The sequence below is a fragment of the Acinonyx jubatus genome, chromosome E1 (genome assembly GCF_027475565.1).
Source record: "Acinonyx jubatus isolate Ajub_Pintada_27869175 chromosome E1, VMU_Ajub_asm_v1.0, whole genome shotgun sequence".
Taxonomy (NCBI): domain Eukaryota; kingdom Metazoa; phylum Chordata; class Mammalia; order Carnivora; family Felidae; genus Acinonyx; species Acinonyx jubatus.
Genome location: NC_069397.1, coordinates 52,274,015 through 52,298,193, shown reverse-complemented (window position 1 = coordinate 52,298,193; position 24,179 = coordinate 52,274,015). Strand labels below are relative to the sequence as shown.

Here is a 24,179-nt window from a genome sequence, read left to right as displayed (position 1 = left end):
TTGTGTGTGTGTGTGTGTGTGTGTGTGTGTGTGTGTGTGTGTGTGTGAGACACAGTCAGCCATAACTTTGGTGAGATTCCTTCATGAAAGAAGCTTAAGCAAGAATTTTAGCAGTTGCTTGTAAATGGATGCATTTCACTGGATCATCAGCCTTCTCCTCTCCCATATTAGAGACACATATTTTAAATGGAAACTTCTGTTTGGAACTACGTTTGCCTGGGTTTCAAAAAATATCTGTGGTGTTTTTTTTGTTTTTTTTTTTTTTGTTTTGCCCTTTGCGATGATTCTACTCCCCTTCCCTTAGCAGCTAGCATCAACATGTTTGGATGAAAGTGGAGGATGAAAGTCATTTTGGGGGGGACTTACCCATCTTCCTCGTTCCCCTCGAGATCTTACACATTGTAAGCTGTCAGCAGGGTGGGGGGGCGGGTTCTGTGGATGGCTTTGGAAGAGAAGGTTGGCCCCGTTATGGATTCATTGATCTGTTCCTACTCGAATATAGCCTCCATGAAAAGCTGTGACTTTGTCTTGTTCCCCAAGTCTGCACGAAGTTGGCGGTAAATAAGGTTTTGTTACATAAACAGGGGGCTCAAAACCCAGACTTTGCCTGGTTGATGTAAAAACCGTCACATTAACAGGTTACAAAGCACAAGGGTGACATGGCTGTCTTAGGGTCTGTCTGGACTTCACACCAGATATGTTGGGTCCCCGGGACTGTCCCTGTTTCCTTCTTTTGAGGTGCTTTTGTTTGGCTCTCCTCCCCTTTTGATCTCATGAGAAACGTGAAGGTGGTCAGTTACTAAGAATGTTGACCTTGTTCCAGAGCGAGGCTGCCATCTGAGAGAACCTGCCATATTGGCTTCTTTCGACAGTTCAGGAACGGAGCCCCTTATGCCGTTGCCTTGCAGTGGTGAAGCGTGGGATGGGGCTCCGTCTTTCCCAGTACGTGTTTTTCCCGTTTCTAAGATCAGCATCGATCCTCGGACCCCAGAGTTTTTGTCACCCCAAAAGCCCCACGCCCAGAAAGTGAGTTGTCTTCCTTGTGAGCCGGCCTGGCCAGACATCTGGGTCTGGTGCTTTTGGTAGAGACCGGCCAGCAGCGTGGGCAGCTCTGAGCTGGAGGAGTCTGGGGGATGAAGGTCGTGGGGGTGTTACAGTGACATCACTGCTTCTTGTTTCAGGGTGCCACAGAAGACCCCCCAACGGCCCTGGCACTGAACTTCGCCCCTGCGTTGATGAAGAAGTCTGACGCTGAGGGTCCCAGGCTGCTCTTCCCCGAGAGTGAACTTTCCATCCGGATAGGTAGAGCTGGGCTTCTTTCAGGCAAGCTCCCTGCAGACCCGGGGCTGAGTCAGGCAGGATAGGTGGGAAACGGCAGGTGTTCTGTCCATCCGAATTCCTCACCCCGCAGTTGCACGACGCTGAACTGGTGTCTGGCCCCATGCCTTCCTTTCTTGTCATTCTCCAAACCACCTGCTTCCCGCACAGGAGCTCACAGTGCCTTTCCATCGTCTTTCCAGCTTGGCTGAGTGGGCAGGGACCCCTCTGATGGGGCAGGGCCGGTCTGGGTCACAGCATCTGGCGTTTGTCCCTCCATCTCCCCATCCCTGACAGACCCTAAATGCTCCTTTCCACTCGTGTGACTTTCATTTTTCTTTTTTTTTTTTTTTTTTTGATTCATCTGGGAAACTGTGGATGTTTCTCTCACTGATTCAGTTTGGAGTCAGAAAACTCTTAAGGTAGAGGGAATGCGCTCCCCGAGAGGGATCTCATCACAGTTCATAAATCCCCAGGGGGGAGGTGTGGAAGGGGCTGGTGCCCACTGACAAGGAGTGGAAGGTGCACGGGCAGGAGTACATTGGTTTCCGGTCTCAGGGTAAGACTGCCCCTCCTTGCCTCTTCTTTGCTCACTCACTTAGGGCATTTGGCCAATTTAAGGGTCCGTTAGCATGAGGAGAGGTGGATGCCTTTCTTTCCCTAGCCCCTGCCCTTCCCACTTCCTCTGAAGACCATGGACGTGCAAAAGATATTGAGAACAGACACCTCCTCCCCTGCACAGAGTTCTCTTTCTCTTTCTCTCTTTTTTTAATTTTTACTTTTTTGGGGGGGGGGTGGACAGAGAGAGAATCCCAAGCAGTCTCTGTACTGTCAGCACAGAGCCTGATGCGGGTCTTGATCTCATGAACTGTGAGATCATGACCTGAGCTGAAATCAGGAGTCGGATGCTTAACCGATTGAGCCACCAGGCGCCCCCCTGACGGAGTTCTCTCTTGAGTGAATTGGGCAGAAGCAGAGTGGCTTGGTGATTCAAGGGAGAAAAGCCCTTTCACACTTCCGTGCTGGTATTTTAATTCAATCTTTTTGCCATGTGTAGGCTACAACGAATCTCTAGACCTCAGGGGGAGTAAATGTTAGAGCGATGCTGGTTCTCCGATCTGTGTTCAGACTGTGCCCGGCATGAATTATTCATGGAGAACTCGAATATCTTCCCCACTCGGGTTGATCCTCTCTGCCTCTTACAGCTTCCTAGGGGGATGTAACCGGGAAGTGGAAACTCATCTAACATCAGCTCACGTACTAGAGGGCTTAGCACAGAAAAATCTGCCCCCTGCCTCCCATCACACGTGCCATTCGTACTCCAATCAGAGCGACTCAGGTGTTGTCCACTGTTCCTTTTCTATCGGGGAGTCACGAACTGTCTGGAAACCGGATGGGGCACTGTCTTCCAGGAAAGCTTGTCACTTTTTGTGCCAAACCGTGGGAACACGTGTCAACTCTTACTGGCCATACCGGGCTAGCACTCCTGTGGACCCCTCTGAAGACTTTACAAAAGTCCTGATTCTGAGCCTTCTCTAGGATGAAAAAGTTGACCAGATTTTATTCTATCCCATTTTTTTGGTTTTGTTTTGTCTTCAAGGCCACAGGGGGGAAGGTTCAGAGCGTGTCAGTGAAAACAGTGTCAGTCCCCTGTGCTAGACCTTGTCCAGTGGGGCCATGAGAACATAGAGCCAGGGGGAGTAGGCCGTGCAGGGGAGCCTCCTGGGACCGTGGGGTCTTCTTGGCAACCCAGGGTGAAGCGGTGAGTGGGGGTGGCAGGCTGTGTGGGAGGGAGATACAGTCCTATCCCCTGCTCAGGAACACCGAGGCCTGTTACCAGGCTACCTCCAGTCGCCATTGCTAACTGGTCAGACGCAAAGGCAAAGATCCCTTGCGGGGAGCACAAAGATGATTCGCTGAGACTGAGGGATCCCAGCCATCTCCAGAAAGGTCTCTCTTCGGCTCACTTGGACACGCCTGTGGATGTCAGGCAGTTGACAACCCTAAAACCGATAAAGGCTATTTGCTGACTGGCCTCACGCAGATCAAGCCCGAATATGCATTATTTGTGCCATCTGGATGTGCCCTTAAGCTGGCTGTAAGTGCAACGTGGAGATCGGTTTAATGGGTGTTTAGTGAATAACATTAGCCTTTTAAAAAATAATATTGGTGCCGCTGTTATAATGTCCCATAATTGGTTCAGCAAGAGGAAAAGCCAGAGAAGCCACACTGTGGGAGAGAAGATTCAGCTATTCCGAGTGGTGGTGGCAACCCCACGGAGCCGGGGAAAGCATTTATGAGATACTTTTCCTATTTAGCTCCTGGTGCCTAATGTTTTACGATGGCAACTCTTCTCAAGGCTGGGGATATTTTGGGATTAGCTAGACCAGAAGTTCTTTTAAAACCATCAATCAATCTCTCTCTCTTTCAATTCAGCTGTTTATTTCTCTCTCTCTCCAACTGGCTTTCTTTTAATTAAAAAAGTAATCACATGGATTAAAAACGGAGAAGTAATTTTTCTTCCAACTTCAACTCTTTTATGGTCCAGGCATCCATCTCAGACACACACACACACACACACTCTTTCTTGTGGGTCCTTTCAGAAATGGTACGTTCATACAGTCGTGCTTGGCTCATGGTTCCGAACCTTGTGTTTTTCACTAAGCAATACATTTTAGCCTTAGTTTCCTGGGATGCTCACAGATTCATGCCATTCATGTTATTGGCTATCATCTTACTTACTTAGTTCCCTCTTGATGGCCCTATAGGTTGTTTTCAGTCTTTTGCTTTTTTAAAGAATGTGGCAGAGAGCATTCCTATACGTATACCTCTGTGGGCAATTATGTGGTTGAGTAAATTCTAGAAATTAGGTTAGAGGTTCTGTATATCTGGGGTCCATGAATGGGCACCAAAGGGTTCATGTATCTCTTGACATTTCATACATAATAATAGGTGTTTTTAGAAGGCAAAACTCCAAAACATCCATCTTTCTTCAGGTGGTGCCATGACCCTGATGTTCATCTCGATCTTGGGTTTTTCTGCCTCAACCTTACCCATTCAGCTGCCCAGTGGGATTTTTATTATTACTATTTTTATTGGCACTCCTTCTAGGCTAAAGAAGGGTAGTAAAAAAGTGAATCAGTCCCTTCTTTTACTAATTGGTAGCTATCCATTTCAGTCTGTTGTTTGTTCTGAGGATGTTGAAACTCTTCAAGAGTGAGGTTTTCTGTTTGCTTGTTTGTTTTTCATTGATCCATTAACATAGCAGATGGAGAATTGTCTGTAATTCTGCGTTATCTGTGGAAGGAGCAGGAATGGGTATTATTTTCCAGTAGAGAAAGAGACGGATTAAATTTGGGAAATTATTTAGTTACGACGTGGTACTTACTTTATTTTCTGTAAACCTTTCCAAAGCTTATTGGAGGGGTAAGTGAATGGGGACTTGAGTCAGGCAAGCATAGGCTGGAAGAAACTCCAGTTAGAAACAGATTTTCCTTTAGTGTCCTGTTCTTTTATAATGGGAGAAATCACCAGGCAGGAATAATTCTACCTAGACAGCCTGGCAGATTCGAAGGCATGTTTTACAAAGTGAAACCAATGCAAACCTAATGTCAAGTGGGTTATAGGTTTGCCTGAGCTACCGTCACCAGCCCACCGGCAGCCTTTATTTGTTTGCATTTTAGTCTAAAATGTCAAACTCCTTCTCGGTTATGCTACTGACTTGCTAGGTAGTACCCTCCTGTGGAGACAGAACTGATCTTGGGAGAGAGAATTCGCCCCTTCTGACTCAAGGTTCCCAAGTGCCTGATGCCCAGATTAGCACCTACCGGGCTGTCCGTTCACAACCGGGATGGAGTTCAGGTGTTCCCTGGTGTCCTTCTCCCTCCTCAGGAACCCTCATTTGTCCACTGGATATCATGCTGTCCTCTTTTAATCTTGAACTCTCCCGTTTTCCCAGTTAAGCATCATCCCTTAGATGCCTCTGGGAAAACACTGGACAACACCGCGGAGTATGGAGCTGTCCAGCAACCGACAGTGTTTTATTCCTGCTCAAGTGTTTGCATTTTTTTTTTTAACGTTTATTTATTTTTGAGACAGAGAGAGACAGAGCATGAACGGGGGAGGGTCAGAGAGAGAGGGAGACACAGAATCTGAAACAGGCTCCAGGCTCTGAGCTGTCAGACAGAGCCCGACGTGGGGCTCGAACTCACGGACCGCGAGATCATGACCTGAGCCGAAGTCGGACGCTCAACCAACTGAGCCACCCAGACGCCCCTCAAGTGTTTGCATTTTAACTGGGGACAGTTTCTCCAGCCGGATGATGAACCTGTTCGCTGGATTTCCACACTGGTTGGCCTTTGGAGGATTATACTTTTAGGTAGCTGTGGGGTACTAGGGGAGGGCTCTGTTCTCTTCCCCCTGTGCAGGGAGAAATCCCCTCTCGGAAGACAACTGCCTATTCTCTCTCTGAGTACATCCATGTGTATTCAACTCCCAACTGCTAGATGTCCTTGGCAATGAAATTCCTTGTAGTAGCCTAATCCTAGGGAAGCAAAGAGGGCTTACTTAAACAGCTCCCAGGCTCCTGTGACAATCGCTTTTTTCTTTATTCCATATCTTCTGACTTTGAGTCTTCTTCAAAGGAGATGCTCCCTCTGTCACCAATACTTACAGGAAAATTCAGTAAACTGAAATCTATCAAGAGTCCGATGTAGCTCCTAGGAGAAATTCTGAGTGTTTCTTTGTAGTTAGGTCTCCAAAATAGCGTGGTTAGGGAAATCTCTGAGATGTTTATTAGTGGTTTTGACTTTTTATCAGTAAGATCTCTAAAGCTGCAAGAATAACTTCACAGTTTTTCCCATAAGTTTAATGTCCTGGCATGTGGTTTTAGCAGTTAGACACCTCACCTCCCCTGTAATTGGTTGATTAGGGGACACTTTAAAGTCTTTTCCTGGCCTGAGAGTTGTCAGGGGACTGGAAAATAGGCTGGCCCTGGCATTGTTACCTGCTTTCTGGACCAGGGCCTACAACCTGGGTTTCTTCATTAAAAGGTTGGGAATGAACCAGACCTGTCAGCACATGGCAATAGCAATGTGCCACATCTTAATACAGGAAAATATGAAAATGTTTTGCAGAATGATGAAAAGCAAAGCATTCAACAAAAATAATTACCAGGAGCTCTCTGGCATCCTGGACGTTGAAGGAAATAAGGAAGTAATACAGAAATACCCTCTTGGAGGGGCGCCTGGGGGGCTCAGTCGGTTAAGTGTCCAACTTCAGCTCAGGTCACGATCTTGCGATCCCTGAGTTCGAGCCCCGCGTCGGGCTCTGTGCTGACAGCTCAGAGCCTGGAGCTGCTTCGGATTCTGTGTCTCCCTCTCTCTCTGCCCCTTCCCTGCTCATGCTCTGTCTCTCTCTCTCAAAATAATAAATATTAAAAAAAAAAAAAAAAAAAGAAATACCCTGTTGGACAGGGCTCTGTGTGGGGGTATGAGTGACTGTTAGCATGTCCCAGCTCCTGGAGGCATTACCGGGTGGGTCCATTTTATAGATTCTTTTGCTTCCGAAGACGTTATGTTTCACCTGATAGTTAACACTCAAGTGTTGCTTAGCCTGTCTGTGCGCCTTCTTCTAAGGGAGGCAGTCAATTTGGGGAGCACATTTTCACGAGGCTTAGAAGCAATAATGGCACTTGCTTAGACTTGTATAAATCTGCTCGGGCTGCCGTAACAAAGAACCACAGACTGGGTGGCTGCAACAGCAGAAGTTTATTTTCTCCCTGTTCTGGAGACTGGAAGTCTGGGGTCAGGGTGTCTGCAGCACTGGTTTCCTCTGAGCCCTCTCTCCTTGGTTCGTAGGTGGCCGCTTTCTCCCCTGAGTCCTTCCCTCTCTGTGTGAGGTGTCCTTATCTCTTCCACCTAAATTGGATGAGAGCCCACCCTAATGGCCTCATTTTAACCTAATTACCTCTTGAAAGATCCTGTCTCCGAATACAGTTACCTGCTGGGGTACACAGGTTAAGGCTTCAACAAAGGAATTTGAGGGGCACACGCTCAGCCCAAGACGGCGCTTAACAATTTTTTTTTTTAAAGTCGTCTTCCCATGGATGGTAACCAGTCTAAAGGAACACCAGGTGGCAAATGTTTCTTTCTGTCTTTTAGATTCTCTCACAGTATTTCTGTCTCCTCATCTGTTAGACTCATAGCCGGATGGGCTGGGAACATAGAGAAAAGGGTACAAAAAAGAACTGAATGAATTTGAAAAGTTACTAGGAGTTAGCACCAAGAAAGAAAGTTAGGGGACTTTAAGTTTGATCTTGTTGGGCTTTTTTTTTTTTGTATTTTTTGAACATTTACTTTATTTTTGAGAAAGAGAGTCGAGAGAGAGAGAGAGAGAGAGAGAGAGAGAGCACACAAGTGGTGGAGAGGCAGAGAGAGAGCTCCAGGCTCCGAGCTGTCAGCGCAGAACCTGATGCAGAGCTCGAACCCACGAACCGTGAGATCATGACCTGAGCTGAAGTCAGACACTTGACCCACTGAGCCACGTGGGCGCCCCTAAGTCTGACCTAAGGCTGCTGGCAGGTGTAGCCATCTATGCCAATGAAGTTAAAGGGGTGGAACACAGCTACCCACTGCCGTCATCCCACGAAATGAGAGACGACTTTGGGGGAGATCAATATTAATACACAAGGGGACGTGCAAACGTGCTCTTCTGACAGTATTCACCTGCTAGGGCCGCATACCGCAAACTGGGTAGCTTCAACAACAGAAATTTATACTCTCCTGGCTCCGGGGACCAGAAGTCTGAAATTCGTGTCATCGGCACCACACCCTCTCCGGAGGCTCTGAGGGAAGATCCTTCCTTGGCTCTCGTAACTTCTGGTGGCACTGGCGTTCCTTGGCTTGTGGCCGCACCGCACCAGTCTCTGCTGCCATTGGCACCTGGCCTCGTTCCTCGTGTGTCTGCGTCTGATTCTCCATCTCCCATAAAGACCCCGGTTGCTGGCTTTAGGACCCACACTAATCCAGTATGGCCGCCTCTTAATTACATCTGTACTCACGCCTCTGTTTCCAAGGAAGGTCCCTTTCTGAGGTTCTGGGTGGATGTGAGTTTTGGGGGGACACTTTTCAACCCAGTGCACTGACCAGTCCCCCTTCGTGATCAGTCCGTGACCAGGCTCTGGGAACTGAATTAGCGTGGAGGGGCTTGTGTGTCAAGCAGAAGTGAGGGAGAGGGGAGAACACGAGAGGAGACGGGAGGAGGCTAATCCTGGCAGTAATAAAAACCCATTTAATTCATCAGGAGCCTTTGGAGCAGCTGCTGGGGCTCTTTGTTTGAAATATTCATGAAGTGTCTACCGAGGAGTTAGGGATACAGTCTCCTTATGCAAAATTTAACATTTGCTGGGCTAGCAGGTTCTATCATATTTATAAGAGTTCTGACACATTCATTTCAGCTCATAAGTCTATTAAACTGGGAAATGCGTTTTTAATATGCTTTTGGGAAACAGACAAGTGGCTTGGGCAGTGCCAGCCCCCATTAGCATAGTCCTGCCAGGCTTTTATTACCCAGAGATGTAGGGGGCTGATGCCAAAGCCAGGCGACCTGGGCTCTCTCCATGTCTTTGTGTTTTGGTTTTCAGATGTTATTTTTTGCAGAAGCCCCTTAAGCTGGAGAAAGAAGCACAGGGTGACACCCTTGTTTGTTTATTTATCTTTTTTCTTTTTGCCTGTTAGGGGAAGTGCCCGAGAAGGAATGGAAGCTGGTTGTGAGCCCATAGAACTGGGAAGTGCCACTCACTGAGACAGGCAGCCTTAGAGAAGGCAGGGGCTGATAGGGGAGCATGAGGAGTAGGGTTTGAATCCATGTAAATCAACAGCAACGACGCTAGCATCTGGGATGGGGTCAGTGCAATCTTGCCTTAAAGAAAAGGAGTCTGTGATGAGCTCCATTCGACCTGGGCGTCCTTTGTTAGCACGCAGGGTCTGACCTCCTCTTTTTCAGGGGGTGCCCACTGCAGTTCTGTTCTCCTTTCCTCTGTCTAGTGCATTTCCCTTTCTAGAGCCAGAGAAAGTAAATAGCGCCAAGTGTCTTAAAACTAATTCAGTTTGTCTCAATGAAACATGATTTCAAGGGTTGTGGCATTTTGGAGCTAGAGATACTAAGGGACGTGCCAATGTCTTCCAGTTGACGATCCCAGACAGAACTAACTCTCAGGACTCCTGGACTCCTTGATAATCCTCAACTAATTAATCATCAGCCGGTAGGGGAGGCAGAGGTGTTCACTGGAGATGGCAGGAGAGGATGTATAAGATGTCTTTTGCAGCTCTTAGACACGGAGGGTCAGACATCTGCTGTCTTTCCTAGCAGATGAGGCTCCCCTGGTGATTTCAAGGCACCGATCCTCAACAAACCTCAGTAAAGTTTGCTCAAGTCAGCCTTATTAGTAAACATTGATTATGTTCTTTCCAGTAGTGATGCTCCTGTTGTACATATGGAAACAGTTAGGAGGGACACCTGGGTGGCTCACTGGTTGAGCGTCTGACTCTTGATTTCGGCTCAGGTCATGATCTCACAGTTTGTGGGATCGAGCCCCACATCAGGCTCTGTGCTAACGTTGTGGAACCTGCTTAGGATTCTCTATCTCCCTTCCTCTCTCTGCCCCCCACCCCCCACAACTTGCACTCTGTCTTTCAAAATAAATAAACATTAAAAAAACAGTTAGGAGGCACAAACCCTCAAGGAGATTCAAATCTTCTTGGAAGACAAATAGGCCATTTTATATAGTTCAACAAAACATACGCAAGCTTCTGACAATCCCGTAAGTGGGTCTTGAATATGTCCTTGGTGCTCCCCCACAGCACCCTTCGTTTTGAGTTATTTATTTTTAGATAAGGAGTGGGGTACAGTTTGAGGTTCAGCTTCTTTCATATAGATGTTCAATTGTTGCAGCACTATGCGTGGGAAAGACCGACCTTTCCCTATTGAATAGATGTTGTGCTTTTGTAAAAAATTAATTGACCATATTGGTATGGGTCTGCGTTTGGACTCTGAGTTCTGCTTTAGTTTATGTGCCTATCCTTTTACCAGTATCACACTCTTTTAATTATGGTAGGTTTATCATAAGTCTTGAAATCAGACATTATGCATCCTCCCACTTTGTTCTTTTTCAAAGTTGTTTTGGTTATTCTAGATCCTTTGCCTTTATATAATTTCAGAATCAGTTAAAATGTACAAAGAAATCCTGATGGGCTTTAGGCTGGGATTGCATTGACTCTGTAAATCAATATGGGGAAAATTGACACCTTAATAATCTTAGTCTTCTATTTCATGAACATGGTATATCTCTCCGTTTACTTACATTGTCTTTGACTTCTTTTGTCAGTGTTTTGTGGTTTTCAGCATGTATATCCTATACATATTTGGTTAGATTTATACCTAAATATTCCTTTTATGGTGCTATTACAAATGATACTGTATTTGAAATTTTGACTTCTAATTGTTCATTGCTAGCTCAGAAATATAATAGATGTTGTGTGTTAGTCTTGTTCCTGTAATCTGGCTGAACTCATTTATTTGTTCTGAGAGTTTTTTTGGTAGATTCCTTGGGATTTTCTCTGTCCTGTCTGTGAATAGTGACCGTTTCATTAACTTCCAGCCAATCTGTATGCCTTTTATTTCTTTTTCTTGACTTACTTGCACTGGCTAAGGCTCCTAGTATGTTGTTGAATAGGAGTCATGAGAGGAGGCATTCTTGCCTTATTCCTAATCTTAGGGAGAAAGCATTCAGTCTTTAACTATGAAGTAGGTGTTGTCTATGGGTTTATGGTAGATGAGTGCTTAGGACAGCACTCAGTGCTTTGTATGCCCTCAATGAATATTAGTCATCGTTATTCTGTCTGGAAGGCAGGAAAAATGGCCCCAGAGCTCAGGGTGCCTGGATGTGGGATTTTTTTTTGGCACAGACTATGGAGATTTTGCTGCCCCTATTAGAAAGTACAGAAACGGGAGCCTGGGTGACTCTGTCAGTTAAGCATCTGCCTTCGGCTCAGGTCATGATCTTGTGATTCATGGGTTTGAGCCCCATGTCGGGCTCTGTGCTGACAGCTCGGAGCCTGGAGCCGACTTGAGATTCTGTGTCTCCCTCTCTCTCTGCCCCTCTCCTGCTTGTTCTCACTCTGTCTCTCTCTCTCTGCCTCTCTCTCTCTCAAAAACTAAATAAAAACATTATTTTTTTTTTTTTAAGTACAGAAAGCTTTCGGGTTTGTATGTGGATTCTCCAGTCATTGAGCACATTTGGGTCTGTAATACTCTCAAGGTGCTCAGACAGATGTACAGCATTTATATTTGGTCCAGTTTAGGGACAGAGGAGCCACTCTGGAAAAGAACAGATGATCCCTAAGCCGGAAGAAGAGGTTCCTCAAGGGGAAAAGAAATCCCTAAGGAAATTAAAGAAGCATAAATGTATTGTTAAGGAAAAATACACCATAAGATAGATGTGAAACATTATAGAGAACCAGAAGGTGAGGAGGAGAGAACGTGTGTGTGTGTGTGTGTGTGTGTGTGTGTGTGTGTGGTGAAGAGCAAGGGGCTAGAGTCAGGGTGCGTGGTAGGTGTGGGAGTAACCTGGGCTCACGGTTCACTAGCATCAGAATGGACTTTGTCCATCTTTACTTTTTCTCTGCCCAGGACATAGAACAAGGTCTTAGATAAGAGAACGAAAGTTGATGGGATAAGCTTTGGAATTGTACAGAAGGCTGAGCTGTCCATCACTGGAAGGATTCAGGCACAGGCTAGGGGGCTAGTGGTCAGGGAAGTTATAGAGGGGCTTCATGGGCAGGCAGTGTGAAAGTTTGGGCCGAGTAACTTGCTGAGGCCCCCTTGCTGCTCCAGGATTGCTGGACCCTGAGCCTACCAAGAACAGCTGGGGGAGGCCTCCTCTGCCTGTCTGCCTCAGTGGACCTGAAAGTCTGGGACAACGGCTTCTGGTCTGAGATCCTGGAGTTTGCGAGTGGGAGCTTTGGCACAGGCTAACGGAAGCAGCATGGGTGTGGCCGTCGGGGGCTGCAGGTGCCTTCTCTGGGCTCAGCTACGGGGCCTGCTGGGTGTTGCCATGGCAACCTCTCCCCTCCTTTCCCGCTGTCGACCAGTACCTCTGAGTGTGGTGAATCCCTTACTGACCCCTTGTGTGGTTTCATCTCATCCTGTCTCTTCCCTTGGTCTCTCCATCCCTCCTGGTGTCTCTCACTCACCTCCCTGCGTCTCACCGTCAGAACCTCTCTTTTTGCGCCCACACCCCTTCCCATCCCATCTGTCAGGGGATCTGCCTGCCTGCCTTTCCTCCTCTCTCTCTGAGGCAGCAGTGAATCTGCTAGCTTCTCCCTTGCTCCAACTGTGGGCAGCCTTTGGAGAAGCCTCTCGGTCTCTGTTGGGCCCGGTGGTGCCCCCGTGGCCCCAGAGTAGCGGTTCGGGGGTGCTGCAGCAGTCCGAAAAGCTCTTCAGAGACCCTTGCTTCCCTGTGTGTCTGGAGATCCATGTGGGCAGATTCCACCCACCCCTCTTTCTGGAGACTCAGATCTGGGTGAAGTTCTCCCCCAGGCCTTTGCTTTGGGTTGGCTTTGCAGAGCAAGAACCCGTCAGCTACACTGCTAATTAAACTCATCCGGGCGATCTGTTGTCAGGGTCCCTGCCTGCCATGCATTTGGGGCAGAGCCCCATGAGAGTCTAGACACCCTTCAAGTTTATTATGGAGAACCAACCTCTCCTTGGAGGCATCATCTTTCTTAGCGTCTGTCTTGGTAATGATGCCTCAACCCGTCCATCATCCAGCCCAACTTGATTAGAGTTATTAACCACTTAGTGTCAAAATATCCTTGCTTCCTGTCTGTCTGCCACAGCCAGGGGATAAAGCTTTGCCATGTTAATTTTCTTTTTTTGCAGAGTCTTCTGATCCAACATTACTCCACCTGAGGAGTCTAATTGAACCATGCGTCTCCCCTTGGCGCTCTCCCCCTGTCTCGGCCTGGAAAAGAGCAGTTAGGGGTAAGGGTAGATAGACTCTGTCCTGGCATCTAACGGGATCCTATTATCTGACCAAGACTTCAGGGCCGATTTTTGCTAGTGATTGGATTTCACAGTCCTGTTGCTCAGCCCAATTTTCAGCACTGGGCGAAGGGAGGGAAGCCTTCGAGGGTGCGCCGTTTAACAACAAAGGGAGGGGACCGGAAAGACTGCAACCAGGACGAGATTGAAACGGCTCTCCCAGAACTAACGAGCTGCTTCTGGCCTCCCCGCTGGCCTGCTGATGGGAAGTCGTGGGCTCCAAAAGCTTGTTTAAGATTCTGAATGCAGAAGGCTGGACCGAGGCGAGTTTTGATCATACGACCTGACCAGCAGAACAGGACATTTTAACTGCAAACCTGGGCTCTGAAAGTCTGGTTAGGAGAGGGTAGCATGGGGCTGTGGGGCTCTTGCTTTCCTTCCACCCTCTCTCCCCTTTTGTTCGGTGTGCAAAGGCAGAGGCATTTCAATATGCCATCGCATTGGGCGCAGGGACACAGACAGCCCACACTGCTTCACCTGGGAAGGGACTCTTCACCACCGCGCATCGAACACGCTGATGTGTCTTATCTTCTCTGCACAGTGTCTTCCTTGAACCGATTGGCAGTTATCTTCTTTTTTTCTTTTTTTTTCTTCTAATGTTTATTTATTTTGGGGGGGGGGGAAGGGAGGGAGGAAGAACCCTGAGATCATGACTTGAGCCGAAGTCAGGCGCTCTGAGCCACCCAGACACCCTGGCAATTATCTTCTTTGATCTGTAGGGAGCTTAACAGAAGCGGAATCCACAGTTTCCAAGGATTCCAAGACCCCCGGGACACCGCCGGAAGGGTTAGGAGGGGAAGGGAGTCGCCTGCTAGGACCAGCAAAGGGGACTGATGCCTGTTTTCCTACCCTTCAGAAACAGATACGCCTCTTAAAATGTCAAATTTCAGTATTTGAAAAATTGTAAATTAAATAGAAATGTTGGCTCAAAAGCAGGTAGCAGTTCTTCTGAGGTTTCCGTGATGTCTGTCTAGATGCTCTGAAGTAGCTACTTACCTCTTACGTGGTGACCCTCGCATGGTGACCCCTTCCCCCACCCTAACCCACCTTCCTCAGAACATCTGTCTTGACTGTTTTGTGGGGAGGAGACCGCCCGAGCACCTGATGAAAACCATACACTGTTGGGTTATTGGCATTTGGGGGTGGGATGGCTCTTTGTGGTACCACATTACATGTTGCTTTGTGCCCTGGTCCCCAGCCGCTCTATACCTGGAGTACCCCCTAGTCTGTGTGACAGTGGGGCAGAAGTGCCCCAGACATTTTCAAAGGCTCCCTGCAGCACTGTCCCCAAGGGAGCAGAAAAAATAGGACAGGGTGGGTCTCGCACAAGGCTGCCAACTCAAAGAGTTTGAACTGCAGCCCAACTTCTGTTGCTGGAGGTGTCAGCCTGGGTCCAGGCTGGGGCTGCCCAGAAGAAGGGGCGCCTTCCGAATGTACCGAGCGCTCTGTGGGCCACCTGCCGTCCTGCCCTCGCCCCTGACGAAGAACCCCTGCTGGAGACCCTCTCCCCAGAAAAAGCACACCTATATGGGTTCTCACACATTTTTACCTTCGATTTCTAGCACTTGGGGACTGGCCCAGCACGGTGCCTGGCACACACCGGGAGCTAAAGGCATGTCTGTCGACTGAGCAAAATAAAACCCATTTATGGTTCTATCTGGGGCCCAAAGACCCTTGGTGATGAGCCCCAGATGCATGCACTTCCCTCCCTTTGTATCACCTCCGTCTCCAGGGCATCGTGGTCTTGTAGTCATGCTTGACATGCAGACGGTGGGAAGTGGCGAAATGTCTAAGGACGTTCGGACCGCGAGACTGTATCAGACAGATGCAAAGAGGAGAGACACTGAAATCCAGCAGATAGGGAAGCTCAGTTTTTCCCCTTCGCAGCCACACCCTAGACTTTTTGGATATAACAACTATACTCTCTGCTTTCCCCCACCCACTGCCCTGTTTGGGCTCCTCTTTTCTTCCATCCCATTCTCATCTCCTATCCACACTTCTTAATGGGATGTTTTGGAATTGTGTGCTATTCTAGGAGCTTGGAGTAAGACTTCCTATTATTGTTTGTTTCTTTTTTTCTTTTTTCTTTTTTTTAATGTTTATTTTTGAGAGAGAGAGAGAGAGAGCGTGTGAGCAGGGGAAGGGCAGAGAGAGAGGGAGACACAGAATCGGAAGCAGGCTCCAGGCTCAGAGCTGTCAGCTCAGAGCCTCACGCGGGGCTTGAACCCATGAGCTGTGAGATCATGACCTGAGCTGAAGTCGGACGCTTAACCAGCTGGGCCACCCAGGCACCCCTGTTTCTTTATTTTCCCACCAGGTTTCTGATGGGGTAGGACTGGTCTTGGTATTGTAAAGATCCATTGTTTTCTTTTTCTTTCATAAGGCACTTGGATGTTCCCCCCCCCCCCCGCCCATTAGTTCATTAAATTCATTCATTCCATGAAGCCAGCCACTCTGGCTAAGTCTAAGCCAGGAACTTGGTCTCTGCCTTCAAAGATTGTGGGAGAGGCAGATGCCTAAAAACAAGCCATTACACAGTAATTACAAAGAGTCATACTGCAATTTTGATGCTTGATTTCTTTGATAGTCTCCGGAGGGTGGTTACATTGTCTAGGAAAGAACCCAATCATTAGACCTGGGATCCTTTTCTTTGCAGGAATTTTATCATTGTTTTTGGATCAATGAATGTTCAGGAGTACATCAAATTCAACCTTCTTGAGAATCACATGGTTTCTTCCTTTATCCACCCATGTTCTTTGGACTAAGGCATATGGTCCAGGATGATATTGCAAATACTTCCTTTCATTGATATTCTCTCTGTGTGTGTATAAAGGGGGAATGAGGGCTCCCCAGTGAGTGTGTGTGTGGATGTGTGTGTGTGCGCGCACACACACACGTTTGCATGCATATGTGTGCATGTTGACATATTTACTTCCTGATAGAATCAAATATTGCTTCATGTGAGTGATGAAACTGCCTATTGATTTCATAGACTATTTAGACTCAATATACTTTGTTTCCTGAAACCTGATAGGAAAAGGAAAGGTAACTGCTCACCAGATGCATACTAACATGCTTGTGGAAAGGGGAACGCGGTTGCCGTGAGGGATTGACATTCCCACTGGTTCTTGGCAATGAATGCTCACTTAAGAAATATGTGTGCTACTTTCCATAAAGCTTTAAAATCACCAGGTTTTGTTTTTTTTTTTTTAATTTTTTTTTTTTAACGTTTTTATTTTTGAGACAGAGAGAGACAGAGCATGAACGGGGGAGGGGCAGAGAGAGAGGGAGACACAGAATCGGAAGCAGGCTCCAGGCTCTGAGCCATCAGCCCAGACACAGAATTGGAAGCAGGCTCCAGGCTCTGAGCCATCAGCCCAGAGCCCGACGCGGGGCTCGAACTCACGGACCGCGAGATCGTGACCTGAGCTGAAGTCGGACGCTTGACCGACTGAGCCACCCAGGCGTCCCAGGTTTTTTTTTTTTAACGGTGTTTCTGAAACTCATGGGCTGCCTTCCATCATCTTTAATGAACATCACTAAGAGCCTCTTTAGAATGTGTGTTGAGACATGTGTATACGAGAACACGGTGACAGGCTTGGGAATGTTTCGGCGAACACTGGTTCAGATCAGGGGTAGGGGCACCAGATAATGTCACCTGCAGGAAGCTTTTCATTCAGGGCTCTCTGTGTGTTGGTTGCTGTTCAAATTGGGAAAAATGGTCCCTTCCATCCAGTGACTTGCATGCTGGCTCCCATGGGGCATTTATTTGCTACCAGAAGACTTTGAGGCTACTCTTCACCCCAGCCCCGTCTACAGCCCCCCCCCCCCCCCCCCCAGGGAGCTGCGTCAGGAGCAAAATGAACCACTAGGGCCCGCGTGCCCCTGAGTGCTATTCTGAGGTGCTCAGTAATCCCCTTTTGGGTCGAAAGTAACAACTGATTACACAGCAATAAAACCAATATGTGAACAAACACTATAGAACTCCTCTGAAGGGGAGAGTTTGGCCCCCTCCCCTCCGGAAGTGATCCCCAATTGATCCAAATTTGGGATGATGGCGTTTCTCCAAAGGCTCTTGGGAGTTCTTAGGAGGCTTCTCTGGGTTGATTTACAACCCAAATTAAACAAAACAAAACAAAACGCTCCCTCCCCCCAAATCAGCCTGGTTTTGTTTTGGTTGGGCATGATTTTAGCAAAAAGGGCCTTCTCCAAACCGTTTCCTTCCCCCCAGGACATTTTAAGTAATGATCCCAAAGTCAGAGGGGTTTGCGCTCCCTTGTCCCTCATGCTCTGCAGGGCTCCCAGGGGGCAGCGTTCACTCGTGCCGGGTTTTCAGGACATTTTCTCATGTCTGTTCGCCCTTTGTGGCGTTAGCTGGCCTCCTCCTGGTCTCTGGAGTTGTCGAGGTTGGTGAGAAGAGACAGAAGGACAAGTGCTAGGTATGATTTCTTGTCCAAAACATGGCTGGTTAAAAAAAAAAGTAGATTAAAAAAAAAAAAAAAATCATGGTTTGAACTCTTGTTTTCAGTATTATTAAGTTTCACCGCTCGATGACTCACAAAGATGAGGGCATCTGCTCAAAATTTGAAGAAGCATTTGTCTAGAGCAAACGGTGCTCTGGCGTCCTTCCCGGGGAAGATGAGGACATAAAGACCCGCGGGCCCACATGTGACCCCAGGCACATTCCTAGCGTGAGCTTTGTGTACTGACAAGACTTCTAGCTTCGGCTTCAGCTCTCTGAGTGTGATAGGCTGTACCTATTCAGCTCTACCTTGTACCAAGCAGCTCTCCAACCTCAGAGGCTTGCAACCACAAAGGTGTATTTTGCTCCCAGGTTACGTGCAGGCTGCAGGTTGGCTCCTCTCCTTCTGGGTCCCCGCTGAGGAAGCATCCCCTGTCAGGACATGCCTGGTGTCATGGTGGAGGGGAAGAGTAGGAGAGCCAGTGGAAACCTGCCGGGCCTCGTAAGAATTCTCCTTGAGTGTGGTTTCATCTCCACTCACGCCCGTTGCCCAGCAAATCACATGGGAATGCCTGTCCTTGTGCAGGGAGGTGTACTTGACCTTTAGGGAGGCACCGCCAGTCCAGGTGGGATGGAAAAATCCTCTGTAGGGAAGAGAGGCATGAAGAATTGTGCAGGTAGTACCCTTTGCCACAGTCCTCCCTCTCGGTTACAAACAATCACTTTCGTTCGTCCTGTACACGAAATAAATTCACTTCTGACCCAACGAAATGTGCCTTAAAATTCTCATCCAGTCATGGAATTGGGTGTGAATTTCAGGACCTTCTGGTAAATTTCGGACATCTTCATCAGGTCTGGATCTAGCTGCTCTTGATCTGGAGACGCTCCAACTAAAAACAGTTTCCTGTCCTCATGTCTGACGTGGTGGAACGGGAGCAGGTTGAAGCCTTCTGCTGGGAAGGAGGAAGGATGGCGGCCACATAGCCATCGCTGATACATGGCAGTTTTGAAGTCCCACCAGACAGACATGTGAGGGTTCCCTACCCGGAGCATGGAGCACACTCCGTGAGTGGGTCTGTTTCTGCGCCCTGCAGGAAGCTCCAGTGTTCTCCATGGCCCCGGACTTTTCACTCCAGGAGATCTTCCTTCTTGACGGTTCCCTTTGGGCACATCCAAAAAGACAAAAAAAATAGTAGAGCGTATCCCTTCCTTGGGGACTAAGCAGCTTCCCTAGCCTGCTTCCCGCCTGTAGAATATTTGGGACTCCTAAAGTTGTTTCACGTGTTCAGTGGTCACCGTCTGTTCTGTGCCTGGTAGTGGCACTTTTGGTGGCACAGCTCATTGTAAATCATTTTCAGTTTTTATTTTCACTTGATCTCAGTTATTCCATGGGCCAGTAGCCACACCCACATTTCTACGTGAGATAATCCTTTCCCAGACACACCCCGTCTCTAGGTTTAATTCTAGGCACTTGGAGCTCATCAAGTTTTGGTGAAACTGTGCCACTTACCACTCTTCCTGCAGACATTGCATCCAGGTGGAAGGATTTGCCAGGTGGGGTGTATTTTAATCCATTTATAGGTCTTACCGTCATGCCCTTGGTTTTGTGTGTGTCCTGAGGTTAGGTCTTAATCATCTTTCCTTCTGAGAGCATTTTCCTTTTTCTTTTTCTTTTTCTTTTTCTTTTTCTTTTTCTTTTTCTTTTTCTTTTTCTTTTTCTTTTTCCTTTTCTTCTTTTTTTTCTTTATTAATATGAGATGAGAAAAAGTTGCAACTTCCAACTTTTTAAGTTCCAAGTTTTCTCGATTTTCTTTTCTTCTCTCCACCCTACTGGCGGTGAGCTAATACTTTTCTGACTTCTTCTCTTTCTTGTAGCACTTTGTCAAATGCATAATGACTAAAGCACGTTTTGTAGTGCTCTGTTTTATGACCTTTTCACCCAAAGCCATGCAGTCAACCTTGAGGAAGCAACATGTGCCTCAGTGGCTCACAGTGCATGTAGGCTGCAGATGGGGTGTGGTTCTGCTCTGCACGAATTCTTTTTTTTTTTTTAATTTTTTTTTAGCGTTTAATTATTTTTGAGAGAGAGCAACAGAGCGCGAGTGGGAGAGGGGCAGAGAGAGAAGGAGACACAGAATCCAAAGCAGGCTCCAGGCTCCGAGCTGTCAGCACAGAGCCCGACGTGGGGCTTGAACTCAGGAACCGAGATCATGACCTGAGCCGAAGTCGGACACTTAACGGACTGAGCCACCCAGGTGCCCCACTCTGCATGAATTCTTATTCTGAAACTCAGGTGTGAGGGGCAGTCCCTGTTGGTCACACCTGGCGATCCCTCTTACACCGTCTGCCTGGATGCTGTGTACTTCACATCCAGTCCTGTTACCCAGGCAGCTCACATGGCCAGCCCTGACGATGGGGGAGGAAGGGAAGCAGAGACAGTCTAGAACTTCACATCACATGGCATTGAGCGGGGCTGTATAATTCTCCCTCAGCAAAGGGGAGGATTGAGTAATTGTGAATAAAAATTACAGTCTATGACGAGGCCTATTCTTCATTCAATATAAAACAAGAAGAAAGGTGAATGATGATACCAGAGCTTACAATGAAGTTATACCCATCTCACCAAATAAGCAAAATTTGGGAGAGGGGGCAGTTTTGTGTTTTCTTGGAGAGATTTCTTTCTGGTGATGATTTTACTCACGGAGTTCCTAAAAACTCCTCGAGGGAGTGGCAGCATATTCATGGTGTTTTCATTCAGTGCAATGGGTGTTTTTTTCTTAAGACCTCTGTCTCCTCACCCTGGACAGGGCACTGCCCCACCCGACCTTCCAAGACTTTCCTTTATTAATTCTTTGGTAATAGGGCTGTGTTTTAAGACTGACGAGGGATCAAACACCTATTGTCTCTGACTCCCCTTTCCAACACAGAACTCTGTGTGCTCCCGATCGTGAAATCCCACTTAAATGGTTGTTTGTGGAAGCGAGAGGCGGCTGTAAAGTTGATGGGGAAAGAGACAGTCGGTGGAATAATACGTGTGAAACTCTGCTCTGGACATCTGGAGATTTGTTGGAACCATTGCTCCTGATGCAAAGCCAGGTGCTTCTGTAGGTCCTTTGATACCCAAATGATTACTTCTCCGTGTCACCCGGTGCCGTCGATCACAGGCCGTTCGTGTCCTGCACGTCCTTATAAGATCTCCTGTTTCTGTTGGGAGGTGGCAGGCTGCCCTGAGGGGCTCTCGGACACACCTAGATTTGAATTCTTGCAATTCTGGTGGTGCCTTTGTTACAGCAAATACTCGGGGGCCCAGGAAGAGACAAGCCACGTGCACCTGGGGAATCCGAAAAGACTGTTTATCGCGCACCGGTGCCGGCTCAGCGGAGTCACCTCCAAAAGCTGAGCCCCAAACCTTGGCAGTGGCCTCCTTTTATGGCTGGGAGGGTAGGGGGTTGAGGGACAAAAGGAAAAGGGAAGGGGCCCCTTATCAGTGGTGCTCTCCGGGCAGTTGGTGGACACAGAAGGCAAACAAGATTGCAGAAGCCAAAAGTCTGCAGGGGAGTATCCAGCCTCGGGTATCCGGCTGGCCCCTTTTATCTCGTTTTTACTAGCTTTGCTTCTCTTTACTTATGGGAATAATATGTGTTGCACTGGGACGTAGGTAAAAATGTAATAGGACTGGTGGTGATGTTTGACGTACTCCATGGTTTCCAGATTCGGAGACCCGCTCTTTTCTGTACTTGTAGCATCTCTGAAATTAGTATTTCTCTTCCACAACCAATGGCAGGTCAGAGTGGAACTGACATGCCACATAAAATAAAGGTGTGTGTTCAAGTTGTCGTGTCCTAAGATTTGGTGAAATACGGAAATAAGGACTTGATAAAGATTTAGTTCTTCCTTTTTTTTTTAAGTTGATTTATTTATTTCGAGAGAGACAGAGACAGCGTGAGCAGGGGAGAACAGAGAGAGAGGAGAGGGAGACAGAGTTCCAGGCAGGCTCTGCATTGGTAGCACAGAGCCCGACGCGGGGCTCAAACTCGTGAAACCAGGAGATCACGACCTGAGCTGACACCAAGAGTTGGACGCTTCACCCACTGAGCCACCCTTAGGTCTTAATAAAGAACGATAAAGAAGTACAGATGTGTACGGAGGCCTCCTAAGTCATAGTGAGACGCTGGCTTTTGTGCTGAGGGTTCGAACAGGGTCCGACTGAAGTTTTAAGGGATCATCCTGGCTGTCCTGTTTGCTCTCATGCTGGTGTACCCCCTCCTACCCCCACTGTTTTCCTACCTACGTACGTCTAAAATGGTTCCGGCGCTGTTTGGTGGGCAGAGAAATCCTAAGTTGATAAAACGATCCGTGAGAAGTTGAAAATTGCCGTGCAGGCCAAATTTATTACTGCTGCTGTCTCTACCAAAATAGAAAATAACCCAAGCTCTGGCGTGTGGCCCATTTCTGGCCAGCATCATTCGGTACGGTGAAAATCTACAGCGGCACAAACATTTGAAGAGATCCTTGAAATTCATCGCAGCCAGATTTGTCCTTGTCAACTGAGCCCTCCGAAACCGAGTTTCAGCCAGACCTTGCATTCCCAGCAGGGCTCTGGGGTGAACCCCAGTGTCACAGACGCGGCCCTGGCCCCCAGTCACCCTTGAGGCTCGGTCTCCACCTCACACGGGGTCCTCATGGTCAGAGGACTCTGAACTTCTCTCCCTTAGGGTTGTCAGTTGTCGACCTTCTCTTGGTTTCTGGAAAGAAGATCCCCTTCTGGGTCCCTGGTGCGGCTTCTCATGGTTGCTGTGGACAATGCACGTGTCTCCCTCTGTCTTTCTCCATTTTTATGCTCATGGTAAAGTGGTTTGCTCTTTATTTTTGTTTTTCCAGATAGCTTACCCATTTTCTGCCGATTTCTGTTCTATGCTGCGCCCCCTCCTTGTAAGAGTAAGGAGAGACTTCCTCTCCCTGCATTCCTCTCTTCCTTTTCATTTCTAGAGCGTAGAGCCTGGCACCTTGGGGAATGTGGAAACAGGCTGGGATGCGTGACATGGGGAAGGAGAGTCTGTGGAACCAGATCTGGAGGCAGGAACTGGGGTCTGAGCACGCTTTATAAGGCTGGCCTGTCGTTGGGTCCGGGCCACTCCATAGGGTGACTGTGGCTGGATTATAAGCATATTACCGATATTGAATCTGTTTGCCACCGTGCAGTGCATGTCAAGGGCAGACTTGGAGGGAAGTTGAGCTGAGTTGCGGGGGACGTTTCTTCCCTGATGCCAGTTGTTATCAACTCACCGAAGTTCTTCCCATGCACGTTTCCTGGGAGTGCCGTGGAGCCCTGGGGCTCTGGCTGAGGGTTGGGGGGGGGGGGGATGCAGTGGCCCATGTGACCAACAGTGAGCGGGGCCCTGGAGCCTGAGAACCGGTAACCTGTAGCCTCGGGCACACCAGGGTTCCCGTTTCGGCCTCACCCACCCAGTGCTATGTGGCTTTGGTAAGATAGTGTCTCTGGTCCTTGGTTTTCTCATCTGTAAGGTGGGTATGATAACATCCCCTTGCATGTTCACTGAGGATTAATTAAAGTGATGCGATACTGAATGGCTGCCCAGCGTTCGGTCCTCTGTTCGGCTGTAGCACAGATGGTATGAGGAAGCAGAGGAAGAGGGACCTGGGGGACATTTGCATTTGGACTGCCTGATGGCCCCTTGCCCCACAGCGGAACCAAGGCGGGGATGGCCTGGGGGTTTTGCCTTTGTGGCTTCTCTCCATAGTTGTCTAAAGCTGCACCTGCTGGGTTGGTGAATAAGTGAGGCACTGGGCCAGGTGTACAATTAGATAAAAAAAATTTTTTTTTTTAACGTTTATTTATTTTTGAGAGAGAGAGAGACAAAGCATGAACGGGGGAGGGGCAGGGAGAGAGGGAGACACAGAATCGGAAGCAGGCTCCAGGCTCTGAGCCATCAGCCCAGAGCCCGACGCGGAGCCCGAGCTCACGAACCGCGAGATCGTGACCTGAGCTGAAGTCGGACGCTCAACCGACTGAGCCACCCAGGCGCCCCCCAAAAATTTTTTTAATGCAATATTTTTGAAACTCCAAATGAATGCAAAAAGTCCACAATGAACAGAACGTCAAAATTTTAAATACAGATAGAGTTCGATAGTGTTAGAATTGGGGAGCTTAGTAAGGCAGGGCTATGTAAGTGCAGTGTCGGGTCCAGCTTTTTTAAAAAAGAAATTTTTTTTCATGTTTATTTATTTTTGGGAGACAGAGCACCAGCGGGGGAGGGGCAGAGAAAGATGGAGACAC

General features: G+C 48.0%; 1 protein-coding gene across 11 annotated transcripts in view; it reads left to right on the top strand.

Annotated features, from left to right (window-relative positions):
* SLC39A11 (solute carrier family 39 member 11) overlaps positions 1-24,179 on the top strand; it is a 422,497-nt gene that overhangs the window by 181,945 nt on the left and 216,373 nt on the right. For 8 of the 11 annotated variants that reach the window (XR_008294188.1, XM_053212146.1, XM_027047966.2 and 5 more), the window contains one exon: positions 1,182-1,323. Coding sequence is in view for 10 of the 11 variants with exons in the window: in XM_053212146.1 (XP_053068121.1) it covers positions 1,182-1,323 (142 nt within the window). In the remaining variant the exon portion in view is untranslated. The remainder of the gene's footprint in view (positions 1-1,181; positions 1,324-24,179) is intronic. The other 3 variants (XM_015076301.3, XM_053212148.1, XM_015076303.3) reach the window with 1 other exon arrangement.